The sequence below is a fragment of the Centroberyx gerrardi genome, chromosome 7 (assembly GCF_048128805.1).
Source record: "Centroberyx gerrardi isolate f3 chromosome 7, fCenGer3.hap1.cur.20231027, whole genome shotgun sequence".
Classification (NCBI taxonomy): Eukaryota; Metazoa; Chordata; class Actinopteri; order Beryciformes; family Berycidae; genus Centroberyx; species Centroberyx gerrardi.
In genome coordinates, this window is record NC_136003.1 from 29257857 (window position 1) to 29284215 (window position 26359).

General features: G+C 42.1%; 2 protein-coding genes across 3 annotated transcripts in view; one reads left to right on the top strand and one right to left on the bottom strand.

Annotated features, from left to right (window-relative positions):
* The first annotated feature begins 6417 nt into the window (after positions 1-6417).
* Positions 6418-16012, top strand: LOC139907984 (nuclear distribution protein nudE homolog 1-like). 2 transcript variants are annotated; one of them, XM_078284866.1, is made up of 9 exons: positions 6418-6598; positions 7307-7542; positions 8343-8496; positions 10938-11086; positions 11299-11435; positions 12390-12656; positions 13298-13383; positions 14334-14479; positions 15351-16012. In XM_078284866.1, exons 2-9 carry the CDS (start codon positions 7457-7459, stop codon positions 15397-15399), a joined length of 1074 nt encoding a protein of 357 aa, XP_078140992.1. In that variant the 5' UTR covers positions 6418-6598; positions 7307-7456; the 3' UTR covers positions 15400-16012. The 2 variants fall into 2 exon arrangements, with proteins under 2 accessions (XP_078140992.1, XP_071750632.2); XM_071894531.2 differs by having other exon boundaries at positions 7411-7542.
* Positions 16013-19719: 3707 nt separating this feature from the next.
* The window catches only part of LOC139907954 (uncharacterized), a 36908-nt gene continuing 30268 nt past the window's right edge, over positions 19720-26359 (bottom strand). The window contains exons 38-43 of the mRNA XM_078284408.1: positions 26209-26297; positions 25654-25777; positions 24579-24787; positions 23761-23869; positions 22697-22869; positions 19720-21407 (exon numbers count right to left, since the gene is read on the bottom strand). Of these exons, the coding sequence (XP_078140534.1) occupies positions 21191-21407; positions 22697-22869; positions 23761-23869; positions 24579-24787; positions 25654-25777; positions 26209-26297 (921 nt within the window). The 3' untranslated portion in view covers positions 19720-21190. The remainder of the gene's footprint in view (positions 21408-22696; positions 22870-23760; positions 23870-24578; positions 24788-25653; positions 25778-26208; positions 26298-26359) is intronic.

The following is a 26359-nucleotide window of genomic DNA, read 5'->3' on the forward strand; positions in this document are numbered from 1 at the left end:
TATTATAATTAGCATAAACAAATGAGAGCATCGCTGAGGAGATTGGCAGCCACTAGTAGCCACTACTACTTTACATTGTGTGCTCTGCTGGATCGCTTTACGGCACAAAACAGGAAGAGGTTCTGTTCTTCCAGAGCAAACGGAGCTAAAGCTTTCAGAGTTTCTGGCAGCAGATTGTGGAAGGAGTGAAAAGCCGATGGACAAATCACTTCCAACAAACTTAACCTCTTCTGTGAAGCCAAAGAGAAACACTTTGACTAAAGAAGCAAAGAAGTAGCAATATCCTTTTAGTGCCAGGAAGCAACCGGGTTTATGGGAAAGCAGGTCTTAATGTTGAAAAACATTAGCACTAACAATCCCACTGGTGTGAGATAGAGGCTACCAATTGTCTCAATGTTCTCATTTGTTTATGGTAATTATACCCTAGTATCACAATTAATTTGACAATGATATATTGATGGTTACAAATAGCACCTTTAATCAGACATTTCATATGTGACTGATTGAACTGAGCACTCCACCAAGGTGTCAGAAATACCTCAGAAAGACACAAATGTCTTTGTAGATATGCTTTACAAATGTAGGCCACTTGTTGTTGTCACACCTTTCCAACCCTGAAATGATTACAGTGTGGTTCATATATAGCACATTAGGCCTAAATGCTGAAGCCTGTCACACACTCTGTACAGTCACAATGACGTACACAATATCATATTACATCCAAAACCTAAGAGGTTGCAAGTGAAATGAGACCGGACTCATGGACGTTGGAAGACAATGTTTTCGTGTGTTGGTGGAGGAACATGGCTGGTTGTTCTACTGGTGAAACTGGCTTGATCTGAGCCGACAGTGTGATTCAGCTCCTGTTCAGTCCATCTGAGTTAGAGACTCAATATTTCTGTTTTACATCAGTCGTGCCTTCTGTTGGTGACCGGACTGCCCTGCCCACAGGTGTGTGAGCTGGCAGTGCGTAGACTGTCTAGGATCATTAGTGATAATCAATACCTAGTGTGTGTGTGTGTGTGTATGTGTGTGTGTGAGTGTGAGAGAGTGTGTGTGTGTATGCGTGCTTGCGTGCATGTGCAATTCTAAATGGAGTTTCTGCATGTGTTCAGGGATGCACTGATGTATCAGGCTGATAGTAGCCTGAAACACTGGGTTTGATAACATGAACTTTATTATCCAATCCAATTGATAGACATAAAGATCCAGAACATAAAACAAAACATACCATAAGCACAAGTACTTAACAGTTTATAATTAATTAATTAATTAGTAAGTACAATCGTAAACCTGTTGCAATAACATACCTCAGGGGCTCCAACAGCTTTTCATGTCAAGGACCCCCAGTTACTGGGCTTTCAGGTGACGTACACACCCTCTGGCGGCCATATTGGAGGTCCTCAGCCAACAGTGGCTGTGAAAAGCAAATTGTGTTTCTAAACAGACAACTTCGTTGACTCGACATAATTCAATATGGTTAATTTTTGTGCTGTTTTTTACTGATACCGGTCATTTCACCACTGACATTTGGACTGATTGATTTTGTGTTAGATAATGTTAGCTTGTTAGCTAGCTAACCATATCTTGTCAGCTAACCATCACTGTCTTGTTAACACATCTGATTTGCACACTAGCTAACGTTAGCAGAAGCTAGCATTAGTAGTGGCCAGTAGCTGCATGTTAACATTAACATTGGTTGTTTTGCTAAATGAGCCTGCTGGCTAGCTAGCTAGCTAACAGTTTGTTCAGGTTAACTGAGCTAACTCTTTTCAAGCTACAACTCAGAGTGTTTTGGAGTAGAGACTAGGGCTAAAGACAGGACAGTTTACTGTCACAGTAACCTACATTTGGAAACAAACCCACCTTATCACATATTCACTCTTACTGAGAACGTTACTGAATGGATCTACAGCCACACCACAACAAGCTTTTTCAGGTATCTTTCAGGTTAGCCTATATTTAGCATTATTTACAAACCTCACTTCAGTGGACCTCCATGATGGCGCCAGTTGTGGTTGCTAGGAGATTTGTGATGTAACTACAAAGCCTCTATGAATCACTATTTTGTTATCAAACAGCAAAAGGACAATGTAATTACTTTAAAGAAAACTGGAGGTAACTGGAGGCAGTAGGTCATCACACCATCATGTTCTAGACTATATTTCCTCTAATGATCCCAAGCAGATCACATCAAACCCAAATGGCTGAATATTTACTGATACAGAAGGGTAACTGTTTGGTATCGGCAGATGCTTGAGTTGTGTGCTTAGTTTAGTTTAGTTTAGTTTATTAAGTTTATTTGTCAGAGACCATGTGCAAAAGAGAACATTGATCTCAGAAAAGAGAAAACATGCTTTGCACCAGATTATAGCTATTTGCTAATTTCCATCTGCAGTCCCAGGGCAGGTCGACATAAAATACAGCACAAACAATACAATAAATTACAAAGTACATGCTTGAAGTTGTACTGGTGATGACTGGTTCCAGTGCATCCCTACATGTGTTCTGTCTCCCAGTTTGACCTCTGAAGCTACAGTATCTTAATCCTGTCCTCCTACTTGAAACATCTGTTAAGACTCAACTAGGTTGCCATCAACCCAGATACCTTATAATGTAACGCATCCAGCTTACTCTAATGACCTTTAGCCTACCTAATCTAGGCCAATCATTTAAGATTTAAATTGTCTTTTTGTAGTGAAGCTATGAGGAATTGTGACTTTTATTTTTGAGTATATATCCCAGGGAAGGCAAATAAGGGCTTTGAATTTAGTAAATTCTCTCACTGAATATGCACACACTAAACATAATTAACAGGATTTAGATGATATAGACCATACAGTATTCCAACTGAAAAACTCCATAGTACAGTATACCCATCATGTACACCTGGGAGTACCAAGTTTGTACACACTTATAAGGGTTTACACACAATCTTAGGTAAGGCCTGATCCTCCTACCATTCTATTCCAATAAATGACATTGTAGACCTCCACTCATTCCATGTACAGGATAAACATAAAAACTCAAAGAATGTTAAATATTGGTCAAAACAGTGTACGGATGTTCGTATTGCGATGTGATGATTGGTTTACCACAAAACATGAGAACCTCAGCTGCTAACTGTGTGCTCTGTTTGTACTTTGTTGGTTTCAGAAACAGCATGGGTGCTACTTTGTTGGTATTGTGACATTGATATGACGTACGAATATTGACTGTCCCGGGTCCTTCTGTGATCTTCTTCACTCTTATTCAACCCTTTTATGTCCCTTTGACAAGGGACCAGACAGTAGATTGAAGACGATGAATAAACGAAGGTGACATTTCAGGTTTACAGCTCACTCTTGTAAGGGTATTCTGTTATGTAGATGCGATGAAGACAGATCCATAGATTATAATGAGATTTGATGGGGAAACTGTGTCCAAATTAAGCTATGAGCCATGAGAGGCTGCCCTTTACAGTCATTTTAGCACAGCTAAGAAGTGTTGAAGCAGAACCTCGAGTGGCTTATGACTTTTAGAAAACAGTAACACACCATTGTAATAAAAAGAACTCAAATGTTCAATAAATACTGTTGAAAAAAGTTCTGGTGGCTCTTTTATGGCGAGCTGCATCCTGGAGTGGTTTAGGTCCAAAACCCTTGAAAGAGAAAAGTTAACGCCAACTGAGACAAAACCCTTTCTAAATGATCAGCTTCATCCAAGGGAGAAGAGCTTAGATTTCAGGTATTTAGCTGATGTTCTGGCACTGGGTGCTGCTGGGCTTACGGGTTGGTTCATGTTTAAAGACTATAAAGTACAACAGGTGGTGACATCACCTGGCACTAAATATCAGCCAATAGAAGATGGCAAACCCATAAAAGTGGTCTAGGGTTCAGTTACTCTTTAGCTACAACATGCAGCTTTTTCCCTTGAGGCAGCTAAGTGTTTTGTTAGTCCCGCCCTCCTTCTGCTCAGTTGGTCAAGTTGACACCTCAACACCTGTCACTCATCTTGATGAGCTGTCTGATGAACTCTGTGGATAATCTAGCAGCTCTAGTTTACTATGTAGAAAACCCAGCTAACATGCTGCCTGTCCAGCAGTAGCAGCTCTGTGTCACTTCTGCTGCACGTTTATGTTCACTGTTCTTTCTCAACTGCTGTCCTCTGTTGTTGTTGCTGCTGTGACTTCCTGCTCTGTGGCTACTAGCCTCACCTTGATAGCCACAACCAGCTCACCACTGGCCCCGCCCACATGACACGCCCACAGGAAATGGTACACACCCCAAAACAAACTTCATGAACTTCATTGAGAAGCCAATTTCAGGCAAACGGGGGATTTAGGCATGAACACACAGACAGTCTCATAATGTAGAATATATACCATTTATTTAATTATTTTATTGTGCTTTATCCAAAGTCCCTCTGATGTCATTCACATGTTTGAGACGTAATCCAGTGTTAGTATAGAAAACAAGACTTCACAGTTGCTGAAAACATGAGCTATGCTGCCCAGACATGGAACAAGGACAGATAGAGTGGATTGGACTTTGAGTGTGTGTGTGTGTGTGTGTGTGTGTGTGTGTGTGTGTGTGTGTGTGTAGCAGCTTTATGCCCCAGTGATGGTGCGTGTGGATTAACTGGGATCAGATAGGCCTGGTTAATCTCTCTGAAAAGGACAGTGTCGACCCAGGCCGACCTCTGACCCCACCAACAGGAAGTGAGATTGCCCAATCACAATCAACGATGCTGTCAGGGTGTTTTACCATCCAGTCTCCACACCTGAGTGTCATTCTTACCTTTTTATACAATTTTATACACTAAAACCCTGAGGGAGAAGTTCGTTTCTAAACACTTTATCACCGTGCAACATTGGGATATGTACTAGAGTAAGAAAGGGTTTTGACAAATTGTGATTCATTTTTGTTAATGTGAATTACAAAGGAAAGAAATTAATGAATATGCCTTGATTTGGTTAACGCACATTTTTACCCTATACGGTCTGTGGCACTTGTAAGGATGCTGGAGGGGACTGAATAAAACAAAGGTTTGCAAATGAAAAGTTGTGTTTTGTTTGAGCTTTTATTCTGTCATGTAGTTTAGCCATGCACTGTAGGAATGTGGTTTGGATTATCTATATTGTTTTATTATATGTAACTGTACCTTTGTTTTTGTTTTTACATCACCACAGGTGGAGACAAGTTCAGTCAATTTACTTAACGTTCATGTTACACATACTCCAAACTGCAAGTGGACATTTTGTGTCTGAAAGCTGGCACTAATCTTCAAATTTTTGAATATAAGATCACCAAGGAAAAAAAAATAATTGTGTGGCAATCAAACAACATTTCAGCTTCTTTCAATGAATATTTTGCCATAGCTTTTCAACAAGGTTACATTCTTCTGTTGACCATTTGTAAGGATTTTATACAATATTCAAATTTAGTCTGGAGAACACCAACCTTGTTAATTTCTTTAAAAAATGTTTGCTTGTGTATAAAAAATTATCAGCAAGATTAATAAAATAAACACGTTTCAATGGACTTGTTAGCATTGCAATACTAACAGACTATATCCTAGAGCACAAAGCGTAAGTATTTCTAAAATTAAACACAAGCATTACATTTTTCCCAGAAGCCTAGAACACATCACAAGAATAGAATAAGTGCATCAAATGTTCATTATTTCCACTAAAGTAGCAGATATAATCAATATCCCACTATTTGGAGACCATGGATTATGCTGCATTCAAGTGTTCATACTGAGTTTGAAAGTTCTACATAACGACATGGTGCATTCATTGCAGCAAATTACAAATTACTAAATTATTAATTATTATTATATTAACAAAATAAAGTAAAAAAAAAAATGTTTTCTTGGTGGCTGATGTTTTATTTTCAAAATGAAGCGGCACAGAGCTACTTTGTGCAAATTTATGCTGTAGTGGCAGAATTAATTATATACCTGATATTCATTTTCTCCAATGAAGAGGAGAAAATTGATTAGCCAGAAGTTGTCTTATACATCACTTTTACCATCAGCTGTTGACACGGCTTCCATGCACTCCATCCCCTAAACGTACGATCTCGACAACTTCATAGGAAAAGCCACTTTTCCAGTTATATTTACCACTTTGTTTTGGTCCCTCATCTGCGCTCAACTCTCAGTTTGGATATTTCCGACAGCACTTGAAGGCAGCATTAGTTTTGGTAATCTGTCAAAACCAAGACGTCTAGACCGTGAAGATTATGCAGATCCTCCACAGAGTGACATCACTAATCTAATTGGACAACGATTCTGATCCCGCCTCTCGACATTTGATTGACAGTCGAATGACTAATGGCGAGAGTATACGACCGCCAGCTAACTTGTGATTGGTGAATTACTGTGGACAATATGAGCAGCAACTTGCATTGTTCGTCCTTCCAAGCCGCAACTTTGTCGTTTTCAACTTCGGACAACTCATCTAATATTTTTGTTTCATCGCAATGGCTTTCATTTTAACCTGCAAACCTTCACTGCAACACTGATCATTCTCTTCAGTACATCAAGAGGATTCAGGGGAAATTATAAACTCCTCAACGCTGAATCGGAGGCAGCTAATGTGAAACGTTATATGGTATGTTCGTTAGCATCTCAACTGGGATTTAAATGGTCAATGCTAGGCTAGCTAATGCTAACAAGTTTACATTTACTAAGGGCATTCTTTTCACTTTCTCGTCTGTTTTCTGAACTCTACGTAGTTAATCAAAGTAGAACATACTACTCTTCTAGCCTCGACAATGTTTATACTAGTAGGTAAACAACGTTAGCAACCCATTTGAGGAGAAATCTATAATCTTTCAGGTAGTTCCCCTTTTTATTTTAGCTTGCAGTAGCCAAACTCAGTATAAAAATCTGTCAATTTAACACTGGCTTGCTTATCAGCAGATGTACATGCCTCGTAGAACATGACTAAAGACATTTTACGAATAGATAAGATCCATTCTTCAATTCGGCACAGCATCCAATACACCTAGAAACACTTATTTCAATAAAATGTCAATTTATAGAATTGGTTCGCCTGTTTTTCCCAGTCATCTTCCACAAAAATACACCGTGGGGGCGGTAGCGAGCAGTGTGAACTAATTCTAAAAGTTGAGATTTTATTGAAATACAGCTCTACTTGGTGGATAACACGTATGCCGAATTTACCAGAAAACAATAATAATGTGTCAAAGGTTTTAAGTCATGTTCTACGAGGTGTGTGCATTTGTCGATAAGCAATGCAGCGATGAATTGGAAGATTTTTGAACAGAATTTGGCATGACTACTTTCTACATTACAGAACGGGATGTATCGGGACTACACTGATGACAATCCTGTGTTCAGTTAAATCAAATAGCCCCATTTGCCAACTCTTGTCTGAATTCTTTGTTTTAACTGAACTAGACTAGTCTTGGTGTGTAGAAGAATCTGCTTTCCGCTGTGGCTGGCGATGGGGGATCCGGATCCTCCTCAGTTCGGCTCCCTGGAAGAGGAGCTGGAGTACTGGAAGGAGCAGGCTGACAAGCACCGGCAGAGGTGGGTCTCCTGGCTTTTCTTAACTTTAACAGGCCAGAATCCATTCTTACTGTTGTTCCATACAGCATGCACGTGTTAGCCAAAGTTTGTAGATTTAAAAAGTACTGGATTGAACTCCCTGTTCACCCACACTTACTCCTTGAGGACCGAATTTGGTATATTGATTCTATACAATTCCCTGGATGCTCAGTCCAACTTTAATCAATAAACTGGGCTTGGCCAAAGTGTACAACTCTACTATGTCCATGAATGTTTTATTCACAGCCCTCCATGAGTTTCTGAATAAATAATTGATACGTTCTCACTTAATTTCACAGTTTTACAGTTTAATTTGTTGAAACAGAATTCTGCTGACACGTTAAACAAATGTGCATTTTTTTCTGTTTTCCTTTTAAACATGTTTCTGTGATGTTAGACTCGTGTTTAATCCATAATGCCCTAGTGCTTCCTGTGGTTGAATGGCAACACGGTCGGATTACGTTCTCCCTCCAAACTAAGCGCTCTAGGGCTGGTTTGGAAATGTCCTGTGAAACCTCTCTCTCAACCGGGTCTGGGTCCGAGTGTTTTGGTTCGAACCCGAGTGTGTTTGCTGTGTTCTCATATAACCAAACAAAGCAAACGAAGGGGGGAAACTGAGTCAGGGTTTGAAATAACTGCTCCAAATCAACTGGGTGTGAAAATGCCCAAAGGCAACTGCTGACCTCTACTCTGTGTGTGTGTGCGTGTGTGTGTGTGTGTGTGTGTGTGTGTGTGTGTGTGTGTGTGTGTGTGTGTGTGTGTGTGTGTGTGTGCGCGCGCAGTGCGGAGGAGGCCCAGGAGGAGCTGCAGGAGTTCCAGCAGATGAGTCGGGACTACGAGGTGGAGCTGGAGACGGAGCTGAAGCAGTGTGAGGCGCGAAACCGGGAGCTGCTCGCCGGCAACAACCGCCTTCGCATGGAGCTGGAAAACTACAAGGTACAGAAGCCTCTCTGCAGAAGAGGCTCCGGGTCCCGGTGACATACATTCACGACCTGAGACGGGATGTTCAGAAAGACGCAGGCTGTGCTCAGACTATTCTGCCTCAACCACATTTCGTGCTGATTGTTGATAAAGCGGGTCACACATAATGACTAGTTTCAGTTGCTGCCACTATCAGAAGTCCTTGGGTATAACTGTCATGTTTCCATATTCATCAGTAGTGGTGGGTGATATAGCCAAAATTCCCAATATTTTTAGACGGTTTTGGACTCTAATGGTATATATCACAATATAGTCATTTTTCTCGTAATTCAATTTGAAAAATGGTTTATGAATGAAAGAACCTTCTCAAAATGCCTATTTTTGGCTGAAAGTATAAACAGTGCAGTTAATTTAATATTTGGCAAATAATTATGAAATACCTGGAAAACCCTGAGATAAAAGAATGAGACGTATCAAAAGTGTGGATTATTCAATAGAAAACAACGCAGTCCTGCCCCCATGCACAAGGATACTGTAGATGTACACAATCTAGCACTACGCAGTCCTGCTCCTAATCCTGCCTGAAGGCTTTGAGAAGCTTCTATAATATTGGGCCTGGCCGTATGTTTCTCTCCATGTGGTTTTGCAGCCTTGGCCCCAGCATAAAAGCCATATCAGGGCTGTTACGCATGTAAATGTCTTTGCAGCCCGAGCAAGGATCGTTTTAATTGCGTCCAGCTAAATGACAACCCTTCTAATGTGGATTTGACTGGGGATTTCCATATTCATCAGCTGATAGCAAGACAAGTTGAGTTTTATGGCTCCCATTTGCCTGCGGTGAACGGCAGCAGAGGGCTTCAAGTAGACAGTAGACAGACACACACACACACACACACACACACACTCACACACTCACAGAGGGTTGATTCAGTGCAGAGAAAGGCAGCTGATGACTGTTTCTGGGCCTGTGTCTGGAGGGGATGGCAGTGCTTAGCATAAGACCCATTCCAATCATGTCACAGTTGACTCTCCCCTTTTTTCTCCGCTTTATTAGTTGATCTGTTACTTAGTACTTTAGAGCTAACGGCACCTCAATGTTTCCTTGGCAACAAAAAAAACATCCAGGAAAGTTGTGTAAATTGACAGATTTTATGTGTTCAGTCTTTAGTTTTTGCGTCAGATCTGAGGTCTAATTCAAGGGTGCGGTTAAAGAGCAACTCCCACACAGAATTTTGAGACTTCAGAAGCCCAGGCCCCATTTGAAATTCCAGCTCACTTGCATGCACAGTGGAAAGGTTATTCTCACTCTGCAAGTGACAGTGACAAACAGCTTTTGAAGGAAGCTGTCAGGGCAGTAAAGGGCTTCGGTTCAGACGGCGGTCGGATCGGGGGAATGTGGAGCCTTCGTGGCGTTTGGCCAAAGCACGCCTAAGCTTGCCGCTGTGTCATTTTGTGATGACTGAGATGTTTCAGTCGCCGTCAGACACTTCCTGTAACACGCTGCCAAAACCCCGCCTCCGACAGGAAGCGGCAGAGCTCAGATTTTGTGCCTCCAGGGAATATGAAGTCACTCTGATTCACACCCAGTATACAGCTGTACAACAGTTATTTGCCCTCAAGGGCTTTTTATATGTGAATACAGTTTACATGGTTTACCACATCCTATAATGGTAATGTGTTGATTTGAATGGCAGTCAGCTAACATGCCTATCAGTGCAGCTTGATCCTTGTCTGCTATTACAACATTTTGAATTTATTTGACCATCTGCAGTGTGGGAATATTCACATAGATTTGACCTAGTTGTATTTAGAGCTTAACCTGTCTTCAAAATCAAATTGGATACAAAAATGACAAAGATTACAAATGTGACTAAACCTGTTATATTCTCATAACTCATATAAATACTGTATTTAACCTGTCAAAGACTGTCAGCTCTTGCATCAAAAGCTTAAACAAAACATTTAGGCGTGAAAAAAAAAATCTATCCAAGAAGTAATTATGTTAAAAGAAAGCCAGTAACGGGGGTGACAGTGATTCCACAGGCGATGCCAAGCTGAAAATACCTATTGAGCCTTTGAAGTGGTAATCCACAAATTCAACATTCAACAAAACACACATTCATTCATATGAAAACGTCCCAGATTATTAGTTTAACTAAGCAGCTCCAAACTGTTTTGGACATGGAATGGGTGCTGCTGCATTCAAGTTTCAATGGGATCTTACATGAAGCCCAAATCACACCCTAATAGTTGCTTATGTAATCTTAGCTGTGTAATTGTTTGACTTTAATCCTGCATGGAAACCCTCATGATGTGTCTTGTTCTCATCGGGGAGTTGCAGTTCAGTTTGTTGCTCAGTAGGTTATGTAGACACCACTTTCTACCTTCCTCCACCAATACCATCCCGTCTCTCTCTTTGGCTCCTCCTCCTCCTGACGTCCTCGCCCCCCTGCCAGGAGAAGTATGAGACTCAGCACTCGGAGGCTTACCGCCAGATCTCCAGCCTGGAGGGAGACCTGGCCGAGACCACGGCCATCAGAGACCAGCTTCACAAATACATCAGAGAGCTGGAGCAGGCCAACGACGACCTGGAGAGGGCCAAGAGGTCAGAGGGCGCACACACACACACACACACACACACACACACTAGGGCTGGGTGAAAAAAATCAATACACCACTCTTTCCATTTTTGGACAAGAAAATGTATGCACAACCACTTTTTTAAAAGACCAACTGATTTACCTCTCTCTCTCTCTCTCTCTCTCTCTCTCTCTCTCTCTCTCTCTCTCTCTCTCTCTCTCTCTCTCTCTCTCTCAGGGCGACCATCATGTCGTTGGAGGACTTTGAGCAGAGGATGAACCAGGTCATAGAGAGGAATGCCTTCCTGGAGAGCGAGCTGGATGAGAAGGAGAACCTCCTGGAGTCCGTCCAGAGGCTGAAGGACGAGGCCAGAGGTCTGAATAATCCCACAATGCCCTGTTTATATAGAAACTGTTGATTATATTATAAAGTGGTATTTCACTTAAAAGTAGACCGTTGCTGCTGTTAAGCATGAACCTACATAACAGCTCAGAAGCAGTCTAGCTCTAGCATTAGCCACCAGGATTCTCCAATACCACAGATGGTGGATGAGTGTTTCAAGTTAGTTCTGGATCCCTCATTATTATTTGACCCCGCTGACCTTTTTGAAGATGCCATAAGATCTCATCTCCTGTCAGATGGAACATGAAGGAACATATTGCTAGAGGCTTTACAGTTGCATCTCCCCGCAAAGACAACTGGTGCCATCTTGGATGCCTACTGAAGAATTGGCTGTGTGCAAATATTGGCTAAATATATAAGAATCAGGCTAGAAAATGAGAGATACCTTGAAAAAAAATACAAGTTGTGGGTGTGAATCCATACAGTAACATTGTAGTTAATTGTGAATGGTCTGATGAGGTGGATTTGTTTCCAAATGTAGGTTACTGTGACACAGTAAACTGTCTTGTCTTTAGCCCTAGTCTCCTGAACAAACTGTTAGCTAGCTAACTAGCCAGCAGGCTCATTTAGCAAAACAACCAATGTTAATGTTAACATGCAGGTACTAGCTGCAACATTAGCTATTGTGCTAAACGGCAACCACAGGAGTGATGGTTAGCTGACCAGATACTATGATTAGCTAGCTAACAAGCTGACATTATCTAAATACAAAACTCATCAGATGTATATCAGTGGTGAAATGATCAGTTCCCAGTCAAAAAACGTATAGAAATTAACCGTCTATTAAATTAATTAATAAGTTACATAATCTGAAAGTCTTCTATTGCATGGCTGTAACTGGCTACTATTGTTTCTTGGTGTGTGTGTGTGTGTGTGTGTGTGTGTGTGTGTGTGTGTGTGTGTGTGTGTGTGTGTGTGTGTAACAGACCTGAGACAGGAGCTGGCAGTGCAGCAGAAGCAGGAGAGGAAGCCTTCCCTCAGCAGTGCAGCCAAAGATCCTTCCTCCTCCTCCTCCTCCTCCTCCTCCGCTGCCCCCCCCACCCCACCCCTCACCCCCGCAGACAAGAGGACGGCGGAGGACAAAACCACCTCTTCCTCTAACCAGCCCCTCCCCTCTGCGTCCCCCTCCACCCCCTCCAGACTGCCCATCTCAGCTGACTCCTTCACCTCTCCGCCTCCCTCCGTCAGCAGAGGTCGGTTTATCAGCTGCACATGACTCTCTTTGTAGTGCCTGTATATTTTGTCATTAGATCAGTTTCTGTCAGTTATTTGTTTTTTTGTGCGGGTGTTTTCACCACAACACCATGGTCTTCAAGAGCCCAATTCAGATCAGGGAGAGACACTTCACTTCTATACACCTGTACACAAACTACATCACTCCTCTATAGCTGTACACTCTCAAACTACATCAGTACCGTATCTAATTAAATAAGAGTAAGTTGTATTATTATGAAACTTTAAATTATAAATCTTCACACCGTAGCTACGATTTTTCACACAACTTCCATAATCCTCTTCTCGTGTGCCAATGAATTTAGATGAGCTGGGTTCTTCATCTGTTAGTTTACATGGACTGCTGCTACACAGTGATATGTGGTGATAAACAATATACAGCTAAATCTCTTTATGATATTAAGGCAACACATACTCTGGCATTTTATGAAAAATCACATTGGTGTATAAGCAGTGCCTCTATATATGTAGGTAATATTCTGTCAGCTATGTTTGCTAACATTACTGTGTTCTCCAGAGAAGAGTTGAAGGAATAAGTCTATATGGTACCATGGGACTGTACAGAACTGAGCTGGATTTCACTCTGGGTGTGTTTCTCCAGGTGAAAGCCTGTCAGGAACTCCTCTCACCACATCGGCGCGGATCTCGGCTCTGAACATCGTCGGGGAGCTGCTGAGGAAAGTCGGGGTAAGAGCCGCACTCCTGATCCTTTACCCGGCGCTCAAAGGGGACCGAGGAGAACTCCATGCCGAATGAATTGACCCGGTCACCCTCGGCGCTTTAATCAACCGATGGCAACCGGTAGAGGCGTGCGACTCTGTGGAAGTGACTGGCCGTCATGTGATGCCGCAGGGTGCCTGTGGTTTTACTCTGTGCTGTTTGATGTGGTCTGCTGAACAGAGCTGGGATTGTTGCAGAGCTTCCAAACTTCCGCTTTCCTCAGTTGTTTTCCCAATAGCCCACTTTTTTAATATTTTGCTCCACATCCATTTCTGTTTTGATCCTGGTTGTAGTGCAGGTTCGATTTCTGAAAATGTCTTTCTCGAGATACTTCACTGTAATAAATGCATCAATTCCATACAGAAGGACTACTCTTTTTAGACGGATTTAGAGGGAAATTGGATTAAAATTTTACTGTTATTTTTAATATTGCATTTATTGTAGCTAGGGATGCACCGATACCGATACTGGTATCGGTATCGGTGCCGATACCAGGCTAAAATGGAATATCGGTATCGGAGATTTTACCCAAGAGTAAAATCTGATACCAAAAGCCATGAGTAACATGTAAGAAATAAAAGCAAACTGTCTTGATTTTATGCATTTGTGGCACATAGAAGCCTGTATTTCTCAAACAGTGGGAAAAACAAGGATTTTATCTCAATAATTTTGTCCATTGACCCCAAACTAAGGAAGTAAGCCTGCACTGTTCAGTAAAAGTAATGCATCAGATCGGTACTCGATCGGCCGATACTTAAACTTTCATACTCATAATCGGTATCGGCATTGAAAAAGTGGCATCGTTGCAGCTCTAATTGTAGCAGTGATGGTAGTGTTGTTCCTGTGGTGACGCACTGCTGCTGAGTGTTTACAGAGGAAACGCTGAAGGTTTGTCCGTCTTCCCTCTCCCCTGTTAGAACCTGGAGTCCAAGCTGGCGTCGTGTCGGGACTACGTCCACGAGCAGACGGTGAGCCGCGGCGGCCTGGCGGGCGGACAGGGGGCGCCGGCGGGCCAGAACAGCGGCTCAGAGACCCCCTCCACCAACGGCCTCTACAACAAGGGGTGAGGCGTCCTGTCCCGCACAGCCACCGGGATTAAAGCAGATCTCCAGATAGTTTCCAGTGTCCTGACCAGTCAAGTGATGCAACCATGTAACGCCTATTATGGGCCGGGTAAATGGAGAGAAATAATGGAAAATAGCAGCTTGATCCATTCCAAATAGACAGAAGCTAGAGAGGATTTGACCAAAAGAAAACAAGTTGATGTGGCACTGCTGTAAAAACCCAGTTAAGGCCATTATTCCACTTTGGTAGAGGACTGATTAACTTGCCTTAATGCAGGCATTTATCTGCTTCAACCATGAAAAGCACTCGGTGTTTATCAAAGATCGACCAACTAACTAATATCAACTGCTTGAGTCGGGTGACTTTACATCCTAAAACAACTGATTCTCTTGTGATTTTATTTGGGCCTGGGTTTTTCATTTAGATCTGGATATTTCAGCAGTTACAGCACACATCTTGTATTCAGCATGCTGTCACCATGCTGCTTTTTAATGTTCGCAGAAGTTTTTGAATTCTGACACAAAGGGCTGTATCTAGATAAAGTATTTTTGATTCAGCACTGGTTCAGCAACAGGTGTAGTCACATTTGTAATCTTTGTTACACATTTTTGGCTAAACTCTGAAAACATAAAATTAATCCATTAGTCAAACTAGGTCGAATCTATGTCAATATTTACACATTGCAGATGGACAAATAAAGTCAAAAGGTGGAATCTGCAGCCTTGGACCACACTGGTCCCGCTCTGAAGGCTAGAATTTTTTTATATATGTGTGCCAAATATTACATGATAGATTTATTAGTTAATGGGTTTAAGAGAAGCAGCTGGATGCAGTATAAGCTCTATGAGTGTGTCTGTTGTGTTGTGCAGGCTCGTCAAGAGGTTAGACTTCGGACCGGGACCCAAGCTGCTGCTGTGAAAGAGAAAACGTCCACCGCCTCCTTCCATCCCTCCCCCTCCTCCTCCTCCTCCCCCTCCTCCTGTTCAGTCCCTCCTGTACCTCCAGCCAAGCTGCCCCACAGACACTGCACTGTAACGGTACTGTGTGTCACAGCCTTCAGTGAGCCTTACCGCTTTGTCAGCGCATCACACAGATGGTTTCAAACCGCCTCCCCAGTTTCTCTTGAAGTGACACCGCTCCCACAAGAAGCTGCAGTGATGCCGTGGACGGGTGTTTTTCCCATGGATACTTCGGGGACGTCTGTTACCAGCTGAAGTTTACTGAGAGTTGGAGTTTTTTTATTTTATTTTAAAGGACTTCTTTTTAGCACTCGCACTTAGTTTGAACTAATTTATCCGCCTTGTGCTGCGTGTGTTGGCCCACCACCCCGCTCCCTCCTCTGTTTTGGTGCGTCACGTGTGTGTTGCGCTTTTTTGCTCTTTGGGAGGCCGAGCGCTGAGCACTGGAACGACACCTTTATCTACACAATGACATTGCGTGAAGTGGTTTTTGAAAATGTTTTTAAATCCCACCTAAAATGGTTAGGGAAACACGTACAGCCTTGTCGTTTGCCCCAAAAATATAACGCTGTCAACTCATGTTTTAGGCAGAAAGAAAGGAAAATAACTTTCGAGCTGAGAAGAGTTCGGTATTTGAATTCCCGCTAACTTCACATGCTGACATGCCACAGCATGTGAATTTAAAATAATACTGTACTTTAGGTACATTTCCATCTTAAATTCAAATTATTGTCCTCATGTTTAGAGTTAAAGTTTTTTTTTTATTCTAAAAGTTGCTAAGAAAATTGTTTTCAGCACTGTAACCTACACTTATGAAAAAAAAATACAGCAGAAAGGCTGACCTATGCTATCCAAACTTGTTAAATCTGTGCTAGAGATGCGCTAATACTGATACTACCTCAGACTATCAGGCTGATATTAGGCCTAAATAGAGTATCGGTATCAGAGTTTTACCCCCAATACTGAAATATAATCCAAACATTTAACAGGTGAGAAATCAGAGCCAAGTTTATTGATTTTCCCTTTTCATAAATGATGTGGGATGTTTCGAATAGAGAAACATGGATTATTTTCATAATTTCCGTCCAGTAACCCCAATTGAATGGTCTAAGGCAACAGTATTTTTTTCAGTATAAGTATTGGATCACATTAGTAGTCACTATGAACTGACAATTAATGTTTACTGCTGTACCTGACGCTGTAACGTAAGCGGTATCTCTGTGTCCTTAACATGCACAGTGCAAGCAACTTGACATTGGTTAGTTAGTAAGGAAAACACAGAAGGTGATGTGAAATGACTACTGATTTGGGGGTCAGTTATTTAGAGTTAAGACTGTTATGAGACAGCAAGTAGCTGGAGAGTCAAAGACGGTTCCTTTGACAGAGAATATTTGAATTTTAAGCAATAATGTAAACCTGTAATAACAAATGAAATGGGATATCTTGGAGGAGGCAATAATGTAAACAATTTATTAACTTTGGCTGGGTTTTATGTTTGCTAAACAGACTTGGTGTGTATGACCTGGCTGTGGACATTGTTGTGGATGGAGACAACAGTGTGTTCCTGTTGCTCCAAGTTGCTGTGGACTGAGGTACTGCAATGTAATGCAAAACTGTTTCAAACTGTAGCAGAAGAATGTAAATATACATCTTTACGGTTCAACAGATCTAGCGGGCTGCAGGGAAGTTGTTGCTTTGATCGCTGTGGAGAGCCGTAAGTATTTTTTATCAGGGCGTCTGTGAGAAGAGCCCGCTGTGTATCCCACGGCAACTGAGATGATGATGTTGCGTCTCATCCGCTTGGCTCTGGTCGAGTCGCTGCGCTCAGGTGCCTTCAGTTTTATTGACTGATAGCAAAACTGCCAGAAAGACAAGTAAAACGGTGTCAGCGAAAGGCACTCGATGAAACGTCGCGTTCTGCCGCCTCAAGTCTTTGTGCCTTAGAGCCTTTCTAAGCGTTTTGCTGCCTCACTTTGTCTTTTTGAAGTGTTGTGAGGCTACAGGGAGGGAAAGGCGTCACGTTGGCCTCTGGTGGTCGCATTCACAGAACAGCTTGACTTCTCCATAGGGAAACTGATATAAAACAGAATAAATTTACCATGTCAGAGAGTCAAATTCTCCATAAAAAGGCATTGTGATTACATGTGGTTTGAGTTTTTGCAACGCTCTGTTTCAGTTTAGTTTATTTTAGTTTGCAGTGAATTGTTCATGGAAAATGATATTGTTTCTGTGGATGAGGAAAATGAATAAGGACTTTCTTTTAACAGTGAGTGCAACTAGCAGAGGCTTGAGTTGTCACTTTCCCTCCCCACAGAGTTGAGCCCAGTGCCAGAAGGAGCGTCGCCTCTTTAAGTGTTGAACTGCCTTTTCTCCTCATCCGCCTGATGGAAATAAACCTGATGGACGCAGTGTTTGTTTTGGCTGCAGAATTTCAACTGGAAATCAGCCAGCCAATCAGTCAGGATCCTTTTTAATAGATTTTTCCAATATATTTTCTCCCATGTAGACACACAGAACATGGGCTTTAAAATGTTCATGGATTTAGGATTAGTCTCCAGTTTTTCCATGGTCCATCAGTGCAGATGAGTGGAGGAGGCACCTTCAGACTGCGGAGCGATGCTTCCCTGTAAAGCAGTGCTGCTTCAGAGGGAGCATTGCGAGCACTGCTGCAGTGCTCGCACCCTTTTGGTTCGTGACTGCTTAAAACGAAGCGATGTCTACTCACGATCGCCGTCACCAGTGTGCAGAGTTCAACCAAAGAACGATTTCCCCTTCTCAGGTTGTTTCATTTTATTCCTTATCAGAGGAGGCTGAAAACTATTCATAATTCACAAGAAAATTACACAACAAAAAAATTTGAGAAAAATCAGAAAAAATAGATAATACATTTGTATAGTAGAGATATGCTTTTTTCCTATCCCATAAATCATCATGTTCCTCCAAAAATGATCTTGCGACCCCCTGTGGGTCCCGACCCCCAGGTTGAGAACCACTGCTCTGAAGAGCGTTACTTCTGCCTTACCAGGAGTGTAACTGGAACCTCCTTCTGTTAACGAGGACGTATGAATACTTCAGTGAAGGCTACTTGTGTTTTATGTTAAAAAAGAGAAAAGGTAAACGACAGGCTCACTTGTAGTGTTACTAACATAGACTGTAGTGGTGTAGTGTGTCAGCTGAGTCTCTAGGCAGGACTGACTTATTATAGCTGCTCAGGGCTAGAATGAAGCAATATGGACATTATTCACGTGGCGGCCATTTTGAACACTTGAGGTGGGAAACTCTACCCGGAAGATTGGCAAATATAAAAATAGCATTACTTAAACGCATAAGTGAGGACAAAATACAGATAAACCTAACAGTCACCAAATTAGCCAGTAATCTCGAGAACAACAACCCCGACTTTTTCAATTTAGCAGGGAAGTTAGTTAGCTTACTAGCTAGCTAGCTAGGCCAGAGGACTAAATATATTAAAATGTAAATCTTTCAGATATGTTTTTCAGTGGGGAATCTGTGAAATGATAAGTGTTTGTATGATGTACACTACCAGTCAAAAGTTTGGACACAGACATTTTTCTTTATTTTTACTATTTTTCACATTTTAGAATAATAGTAAAGACATCCAAACTATGAAATAACACAAATGGAATTATGCAGCGACCAAAAAAGTGTTAAACAAATCAAAACTATCTTATATTTTAGATTCTTTAAAGTAGCCGCCCTTCGCCTTGATGGAAAGGCAAAGGCTTTGGAAAGAAATTCATACATAGGATCAACTTCACTATTTATATTTGTCTAAGAAACTATTTTCAAGCATTTATGCAGAAGCCTTTAGATCAAAATGGCTTTAAGAGAATGAGAAACATAATTCATTCAGTCAAGTGTGTCCAGACTGTTGACTGGTGTGTATCTTGGTACACAGCAGCAGGACAGAGGCGGCTGGACTCGCTCTAGTTTCCCATCCTGAGTATTCAAAATGGCCGCCATGTGACTATAAGGTCAACTAGCACAGTGGAACATTCCAGGAAAAGGTCAAGTGTCAGTGTGTGGAAGTGTGAGTCTCTGTGTGTTTTGCCTTGTGTCGCTCAGCTCTGTGTAGCTACTTACAAACTCACATACTGAATGCAGAGACTTGTGTTTGAAGGTTGTTTTCACCCTTGGTGCCGCTTGCCTGCTTCTCACAGGGCAAGATGTGTCTGCAATAAACTTGTCTTGTCAAAAGAAAGTGTATTTATTTTGCTTGTTTGTAAAAATGTGGAAGAAGTGAGATGGCAGTCCTGTGAGGATTTGGTAGCGGTTTTAATAGCACTTCATTGGTTTCACATAGCAAAGAGCCCTGCATCAAAACAATCACTGTGGAATGGGTTATGTGGAAGAAGTCCTGACTCCCGCCTCCGTATCGCTCATCTATAAGATGACCACTAGCTCTATATATGACCGTGTGTCTGTGAGGCACTCAGAGGTATAAATCACACCGATGGCTAATCTGAAGAAGGAATATACAAATAGCATTTCACATTCAATTTCCAAATAAATAGATTCTCTCTTGAATATTCTGAAAACCATCAGAGAAATATATAATTATAAACGGTAAAAGTGCACAAGGAGCAATTATGTGATTAAAAATAAGGAATATAACCCCTTTATCGAAACATTAGGCTTCCACTGAACAGATATAATAACCAACAGAGGTGAAATAATCGTATGTCTTAATCTTCCTCTCCTCTCCTGATTTAAACAGAAAAACTGTGGCAGCTGACATTTAGTTTATAGAGGAAGTTAAGTAAGACTGATTTGGGATCAGCTTGGACATGATCTTATCAGCTGTTTACTTCAAAGTTTCTGCTGCAGGTAATGGATGAGCAGAAGCTGTCGGGGGTAGAAACTGGGGAAAAAAAGTTAACTCAAAAATACAAACGCTGTGCTTTTTTGAAGTTTGTGAGATTTCCTTGTTATTAAAAGGTGTGAAAAATGCAAATTATACGGTAGATTTCATGTCGGACCTCATGTGCATGCAAGGCTCTGCATAGATTTTATTTTTGGCCTGCAGGTTAAACACACTTCTGTTGTGTGTATTTAATTCTTCAAAGTAGAATAGAAGTTTTTAGGAGAGATATCATTAAAATTGTCATCACGATTCACATCAAAACCAAAAACATATAGGTGAGTAATAAATAATTTCACAGATCTAGAAAGAGACAAAGAGAAGCAGGAGGGGAGGGTTGGCTTGTCAGACTAGGGTTCGGCTGATATGAGGTTTTGAAGGCAAATGCTGATATTTTCGGAGTAAAGCTGCCGATAGACGATATATTTTTTTTGTGCCAATATTCAGTATCTTTAAATTTGACAGTTTTCAGGTTAAAAAATGACAAGGATTCAGTGTTTTCCCCAGATTTGTTTTCTTATCAAGATGGAAAAGCCTCTGAAACAACATTTAGACCATCATGGGACACTAAAACTCTCCACTGAGACCGAGGATAATTATAATAATAACAAAATACATGCATGCATACTTGTGTGGAATCTGATCAAAATGTCTCATTAGAATTAATTCAGGTTAAGTGCTTCCCATAGACAACCAGTGTCAATTCTACAATAAATATCTAATCAATCAAACTGCATCATATCAGAGGTGGATGACACTGACTGATATCCAATTTTTAATAAAAGACCAATATCGGCGCCATGTATCGGCAAACCCAATATATCGGTCTATCCCTATTCAGGACTCTTCTAAGTGTGTGTGTTGCTGTCTACTCGTCGGGGGGGTAGTAGGCGCTGCCGTCGCCCCGGGGCTCCAGATAGGCGGAGGGAGGCTCCTCCTCCTGCAGCTCCACTGAGTTCTCCTTCACTCCGCTCCTCCGGCTCATGCTCCCTCCCAGACCCGCGCTCCGCATGAAGCTGCCGCCGCCGCCGCCGCCGCCGCCGCTCCGGGGGCTGGAGCTGACGAAGGCCGCCTCCCCGCCACGCCTGGAAACACCCCACGGGACGGGAGGGGGGAGGGGGGAGGAAGGAGGAGGGAGGGGAGTCAGAGGAAGACGAAAGGGCAAAGGAAGACTTGAGAAATGGAGAGCAGGGAGAGTTTGGTGGCTCTGCTGCAAAGCGAGATTTACCAAAAAAAAAAAAAATGGTTTAAGCCCCTCCCAAAGCTGAAGGTTTGAGTTGGAATTAGGAGAAATTGGTAGAAGGGATTAGAATGGTGATTAGAAATGATAAAACCATGAGAAAGGAGGAGAATATTCCCAGGAAGCCTGCAGTCTGAACCCAGGACAGTGTGAGGAGGGATCAGTAGAATCTGAGGACAGGAAGGAAAGAGGAGCAGCCAGACATGGAAGGAGGAAAAGGAATATTTAAAATCACAAATCATCTAACGTCTCTGTAGTTCTTCTCTTAGGCACTAAGTCTAAAAAACGAGTAGGGATGAATGTGAAATATGTGTTAACTACTGCAGAGTCCGAGTCATACTTTAGTTTAATATTCTACTTCAAAGTCAAATAGAAAAATGGGAAATCTGTGCTGGACTGGCGACCTGTCCAGAGAAACTCCCTGCCTCTCACCCAGTGCATGCTGGGATTTACAGACTCTAGCCCCTGAATAGGAATAAGCAGGTAAAGAAAATTAATCAAGGAATGAAACTGGGAAATTTAGGGCAAAATACTAAAATCTCAATTTGTTGCCAGTTGGATAAATGCATAATTAAATAGATATGAGATTTGTATTTTTTTATTTTGTCATTTTGTCATTTTTTTTAATAAATCCAAATTAAAATATTGATCTTGGACACTAAACTGTTTGTTCTTCCCAACCTCTTCTGCAAAATGCCCAATTTTATTTTACTGTGTAAGTTTAAAAATCCTTTATTTTTCTATTTTTCTATCTTCCGTTTTTCAAGTGTTCTTTCACCTTCGACTCCGATGTGCACCTTTTTTTTTGGCAAAAGGAGTAATGGTTTGGAGAAGCAGAAAGCAAAGGACACACTCTGGCATCCCCTCTCAAACTGAGATTTTAGAATATTGCACTAAATTTTCCATTTTTCTATTTTTGGATTTTGAATTAGAATATTAAATCGCTAAGCATTACACAGACCCTGAGACACTCCAACTAAACCAAGCCAGTGGAATGAAGATGGCATCTGAGTTAAAGCAGATTTTGGGAAACCTAGATATTCCCAATTTCCCCGATTTTCCCAATTATTCAGTGAATTTGACCCGGCGACCTTTCCAGTCACGAGTCTGCTCCTCTACGCCTTGCTGCCGTACCTGAGTTTGCTCCGGAGCGAAGCCACCTCCCTGCTGAGGCTGTCGTTGGTCTCGGACGACTCGTCCAGCTCCCTCTGCAGCTTCCTGCGGGCCGCCGCCACGCGCTGCGCCTCCTCCTCCGCCTCCTCCAGCTGGCGCTTCAGCTGCTTCACCCGCACGTTGGCCTTCTCCGCCTGCACAGAGCGGAGGGAAGGACGGGAAGGGAAGGATGGAAGAGGAGGAAAGGTGAGGTGAGAAGGAGAGAGAGGTGTCCAGTGAGGAGATGGGGAGGAGAGGAAGCAGAAAGTAGTTGTTTTATAGTTTTGTTTGTTTCAAACCTTCTACCAACTTAATCTCAGCCACATTTCATCATCAAACATCAGCAAGTCAAGCAGTCTGCATCACTGAAGCTAAACAAACCCCATCAGCTCTCTCTCCAAGTCACTAAAATATCTTCTTCCAGCCATGGTAGCCAAAATAATGGGCTGCTGGGTCTGCACAGTATTTTTATACATGATCAAAAGCATGATGGGACGTTAACTGCTTCATTATCTTAGGGACCACACCTGTGTGGAAGCACCTGCTCTCATTTATACTTTGTATCCCTCATTTTCTCAGGTGTTGCCTTTATTTTGGCAATTACCACGTCTCAAGTCTTTAGACACAAGTCTCAAGTCTAAATGTGGATTACCAAGTCAAGTCCAAGTCAAGTCCATGTCATTAATGTCAAGTCTCAAGTCTAAATGTAGAACAGCAAGTCAAGTCAGAACAAGTCAAGAGTCCAGTATCAATTTAATATCTTAAAGAAAACTAAATATCTAGGACTTTTCAATGCAATATGGTTTTAATAGGATAAAAACTTGGTAAGAGCATCATGAGTTTGATTTCTATAATCAGTTTCAACTTCAATAAATTCAATCATTCCATACAAATTCAGAAAACAGAATTTAAATTCAGTCGTCTGCTGGAACAAATCTCATCACTTTCAGTCCAAGTCATTTACACAAACACCAGATCTTAATGTAGCATACTATAAGTACACATGCCACAGTAATGATAGCTAGCTAGCTGTGCAGCAGGGTCACCTGGTCTTTGTATTGCTGCGCCTGCTTCCTCTCATCCTCTGTCTGGATGGTCAGATCCTTCAACTTCTTCTCTTTCTGACGCAGACCCTTGGCGTTGGACTGCCGCTCTCTGCACAACATGATGCACAAAACGTCATCACAGCACTCAGTCACACAATACTCGTCCGTTTGTAGTCCAGTAAATTGTAAAAAAGAAATAAATAATGACAAATGATTGTCATTATTTACACTGACAGTTCCTAGGGTTTGACCACCATGGGTTTTTTTAAATGCCAACACCAATTTTTTTTCTGGATTGAAGCAGCCAATAATTGATACTTTGTGCTGACATTCAGTATCTTTAAATTTGACAAGTTGTCAGAAAATTAAAAGGATTCAGGTTTTACCCCAGAGCTTTATTCTTGTCACGGTGGAAAAAACTTTGAAAAGTTAATCAAATTGCCTCATATCTATCATATCAGAGGTGGATTTCATTTGTCCATATCTGATATTTTATTAAAGGCTGATCTGCAAACCAATGTATTGGTCAAACCATATTTTATAATAACAATTGGTAATAATAACAGATTTTACACACAAACAACAGTCCTGACCAAACTCTCTCTGCCACAAGACATATTTTACATTTTCAAACACTTGCTTCTCAAGTTTACTAGTTGGAGTACACATTTTCACATTTGTGTTAGAAGTTTGCACGTCATGTTACAAACACATCTTATTACACAAGTACAACTTCTTTTGACAGTTTCTTATTCCCATACTTGAGATGTGCGGGTAGGAACTGTCTCTGAACTCCATTTCCCAGCATCCCCTCCTACCTGCTCTCGAACTCCAGCTGCTCCTCAGCCTCCCTCAGCTTGGTCTCCAGGGCGGCGATGCAGGACTTGAGCTTGGACCGTCCCTGACCCTCGGTCTCCTGCAGCTTGGTCTTCAGCTCTCGGTTCAGTCTCTCCAGCTGCTGCCTGGACCCCTCCCGGCTCTGGGAGGAGGAGCGCTCCGTCGCCAGCTCCGCACCCAGCTGGTCCACCTGAGAGACACCAGATAGGACCAGACACCATCAGGACCAGGATCACTTCGTTCATCAAGTACAATAAAGATACAGAAATGTGGGGGGCTTCCTGGTGGCTCGGTGGTCTAAGGCGCGTACCATGTAAACGCAACGTTCTGGGTTCAAATTCAGCCCAGAACCTTTGTCGCATGTCATTCCTCTCTCTCTCTCTCTCTCTCTCTCTCTCTCTCTCTCTCTCTCTCTCTCTCTCACAATCTTCCCCAGAAACACACGTCAGTGGCCAACCGAGTGTCATTAGCCTGGCCTCAAACATGAGCAACCCTATCTAGAACCTATTCTCCTCCCTAAGATCCATCTAGTCCACTATAAGCTCTATCTAGTCCACTATAAGCTTTATCTAGTCTACTGTAACATCTATCTAGTCCACTGTAAACCCTATCTAGTCCACTATAAACCCGATCTAGTCCACTATAAGATCCATCTAGTCCACTATAAGATCTATCTAGTCCACTATAAACCTTATCTAGTCCACTATAAGCTTTATCTAGTCTACTGTAACATCTATCTAGTCCACTATAAACCCTATCTAGTCCACTATAAGTTCTATCTAGTCCACTGTAAGCCCTAGTTAGTCCACTCTAAACCCTACTTAGTCCACTCTAAACTCTATCTAGTCCACTCTAAACTCTATCTAGTCCACTCTAAGCTCTATCTAGTCCACTCTAAACTCTATCTAGTCCACTCTAAACTCTATCTAGTCCACTCTAAGCTCTATCTAGTCCACTCTAAACTCTATCTAGTCCACTCTAAACTCTATCTAGTCCACTCTAAACTCTATCTAGTCCACTAGTCCACTCTAAACTCTATCTAGTCCTCTCCCCTACCAGCTGCTGGCTCTTCCTCAGCCGGTCATTGAAGCTCTCCAAATTGGTCTGCTCCTCCTCCAGCTCCTCCTCCAGGTGGCTGATCTTCGCCTCCAAACGACGCTTGTCATCAGACAGCAGTGACCTGGATGAGGGAAGGAGGAGGAGGAGGAGAGGGAGAGGGGATGTAGGAAGAGAAGGGAGGGAGGAGAAGGAGGAAAGGAAATGAGAGAGGGGGAAGGATGGAGGAAGACAGGGAGTAGGAGATGGAGGAGGAGCAGCAGAGGAAGAAGATCGGAGGGAGGAAAATGGGTGGAAGAGGAGAAGGAGCAGGAAGAGTATGAGGACTCATTTAGACATGTTTTAAATACAAATACACGTACATAATACAAATATTATAAGGTCACTAAGGCTCTGATTTTTGCACTCCTGAAGTTTGGTTGCTTCTAATATTTTGATGATCTAGGAATTGAAGCTTTTTTTTTCTATTGATACACTCATTGTAAGCTGCTGAGGACAAGGGTGTCTAAAAGCCTAAAATGTACAGTGTGAGTGTAATTGAGCCATGTCACCCACTTCCCAGAGGAGTTACTGGCCAGCTCTTCAGACAGCTCGTCTCTCTCGGCCTCTGCCTGCTTACGAGCCCTCTCAGCTGCCGACAACTCCTACGTAGAGATAGATAGATAGATAGATAGATGGATGGATGAAGAGAAAGATGGAATAAAGA

Coding starts and splice junctions, on each gene's coding strand:
- LOC139907984 (XM_078284866.1), top strand. CDS start 7,457: ATGGGGGATCCGGATCCTCCTCAGTTCGGCTCCCTGGAAGAGGAGCTG. Junction 11,087..11,298: donor GACCTGGAGAGGGCCAAGAG/GTCAGAGGGCGC, acceptor TCTCTCTCTCAG/GGCGACCATCATGTCGTTGG. Junction 14,480..15,350: donor AACGGCCTCTACAACAAGGG/GTGAGGCGTCCT, acceptor TGTGTTGTGCAG/GCTCGTCAAGAGGTTAGACT.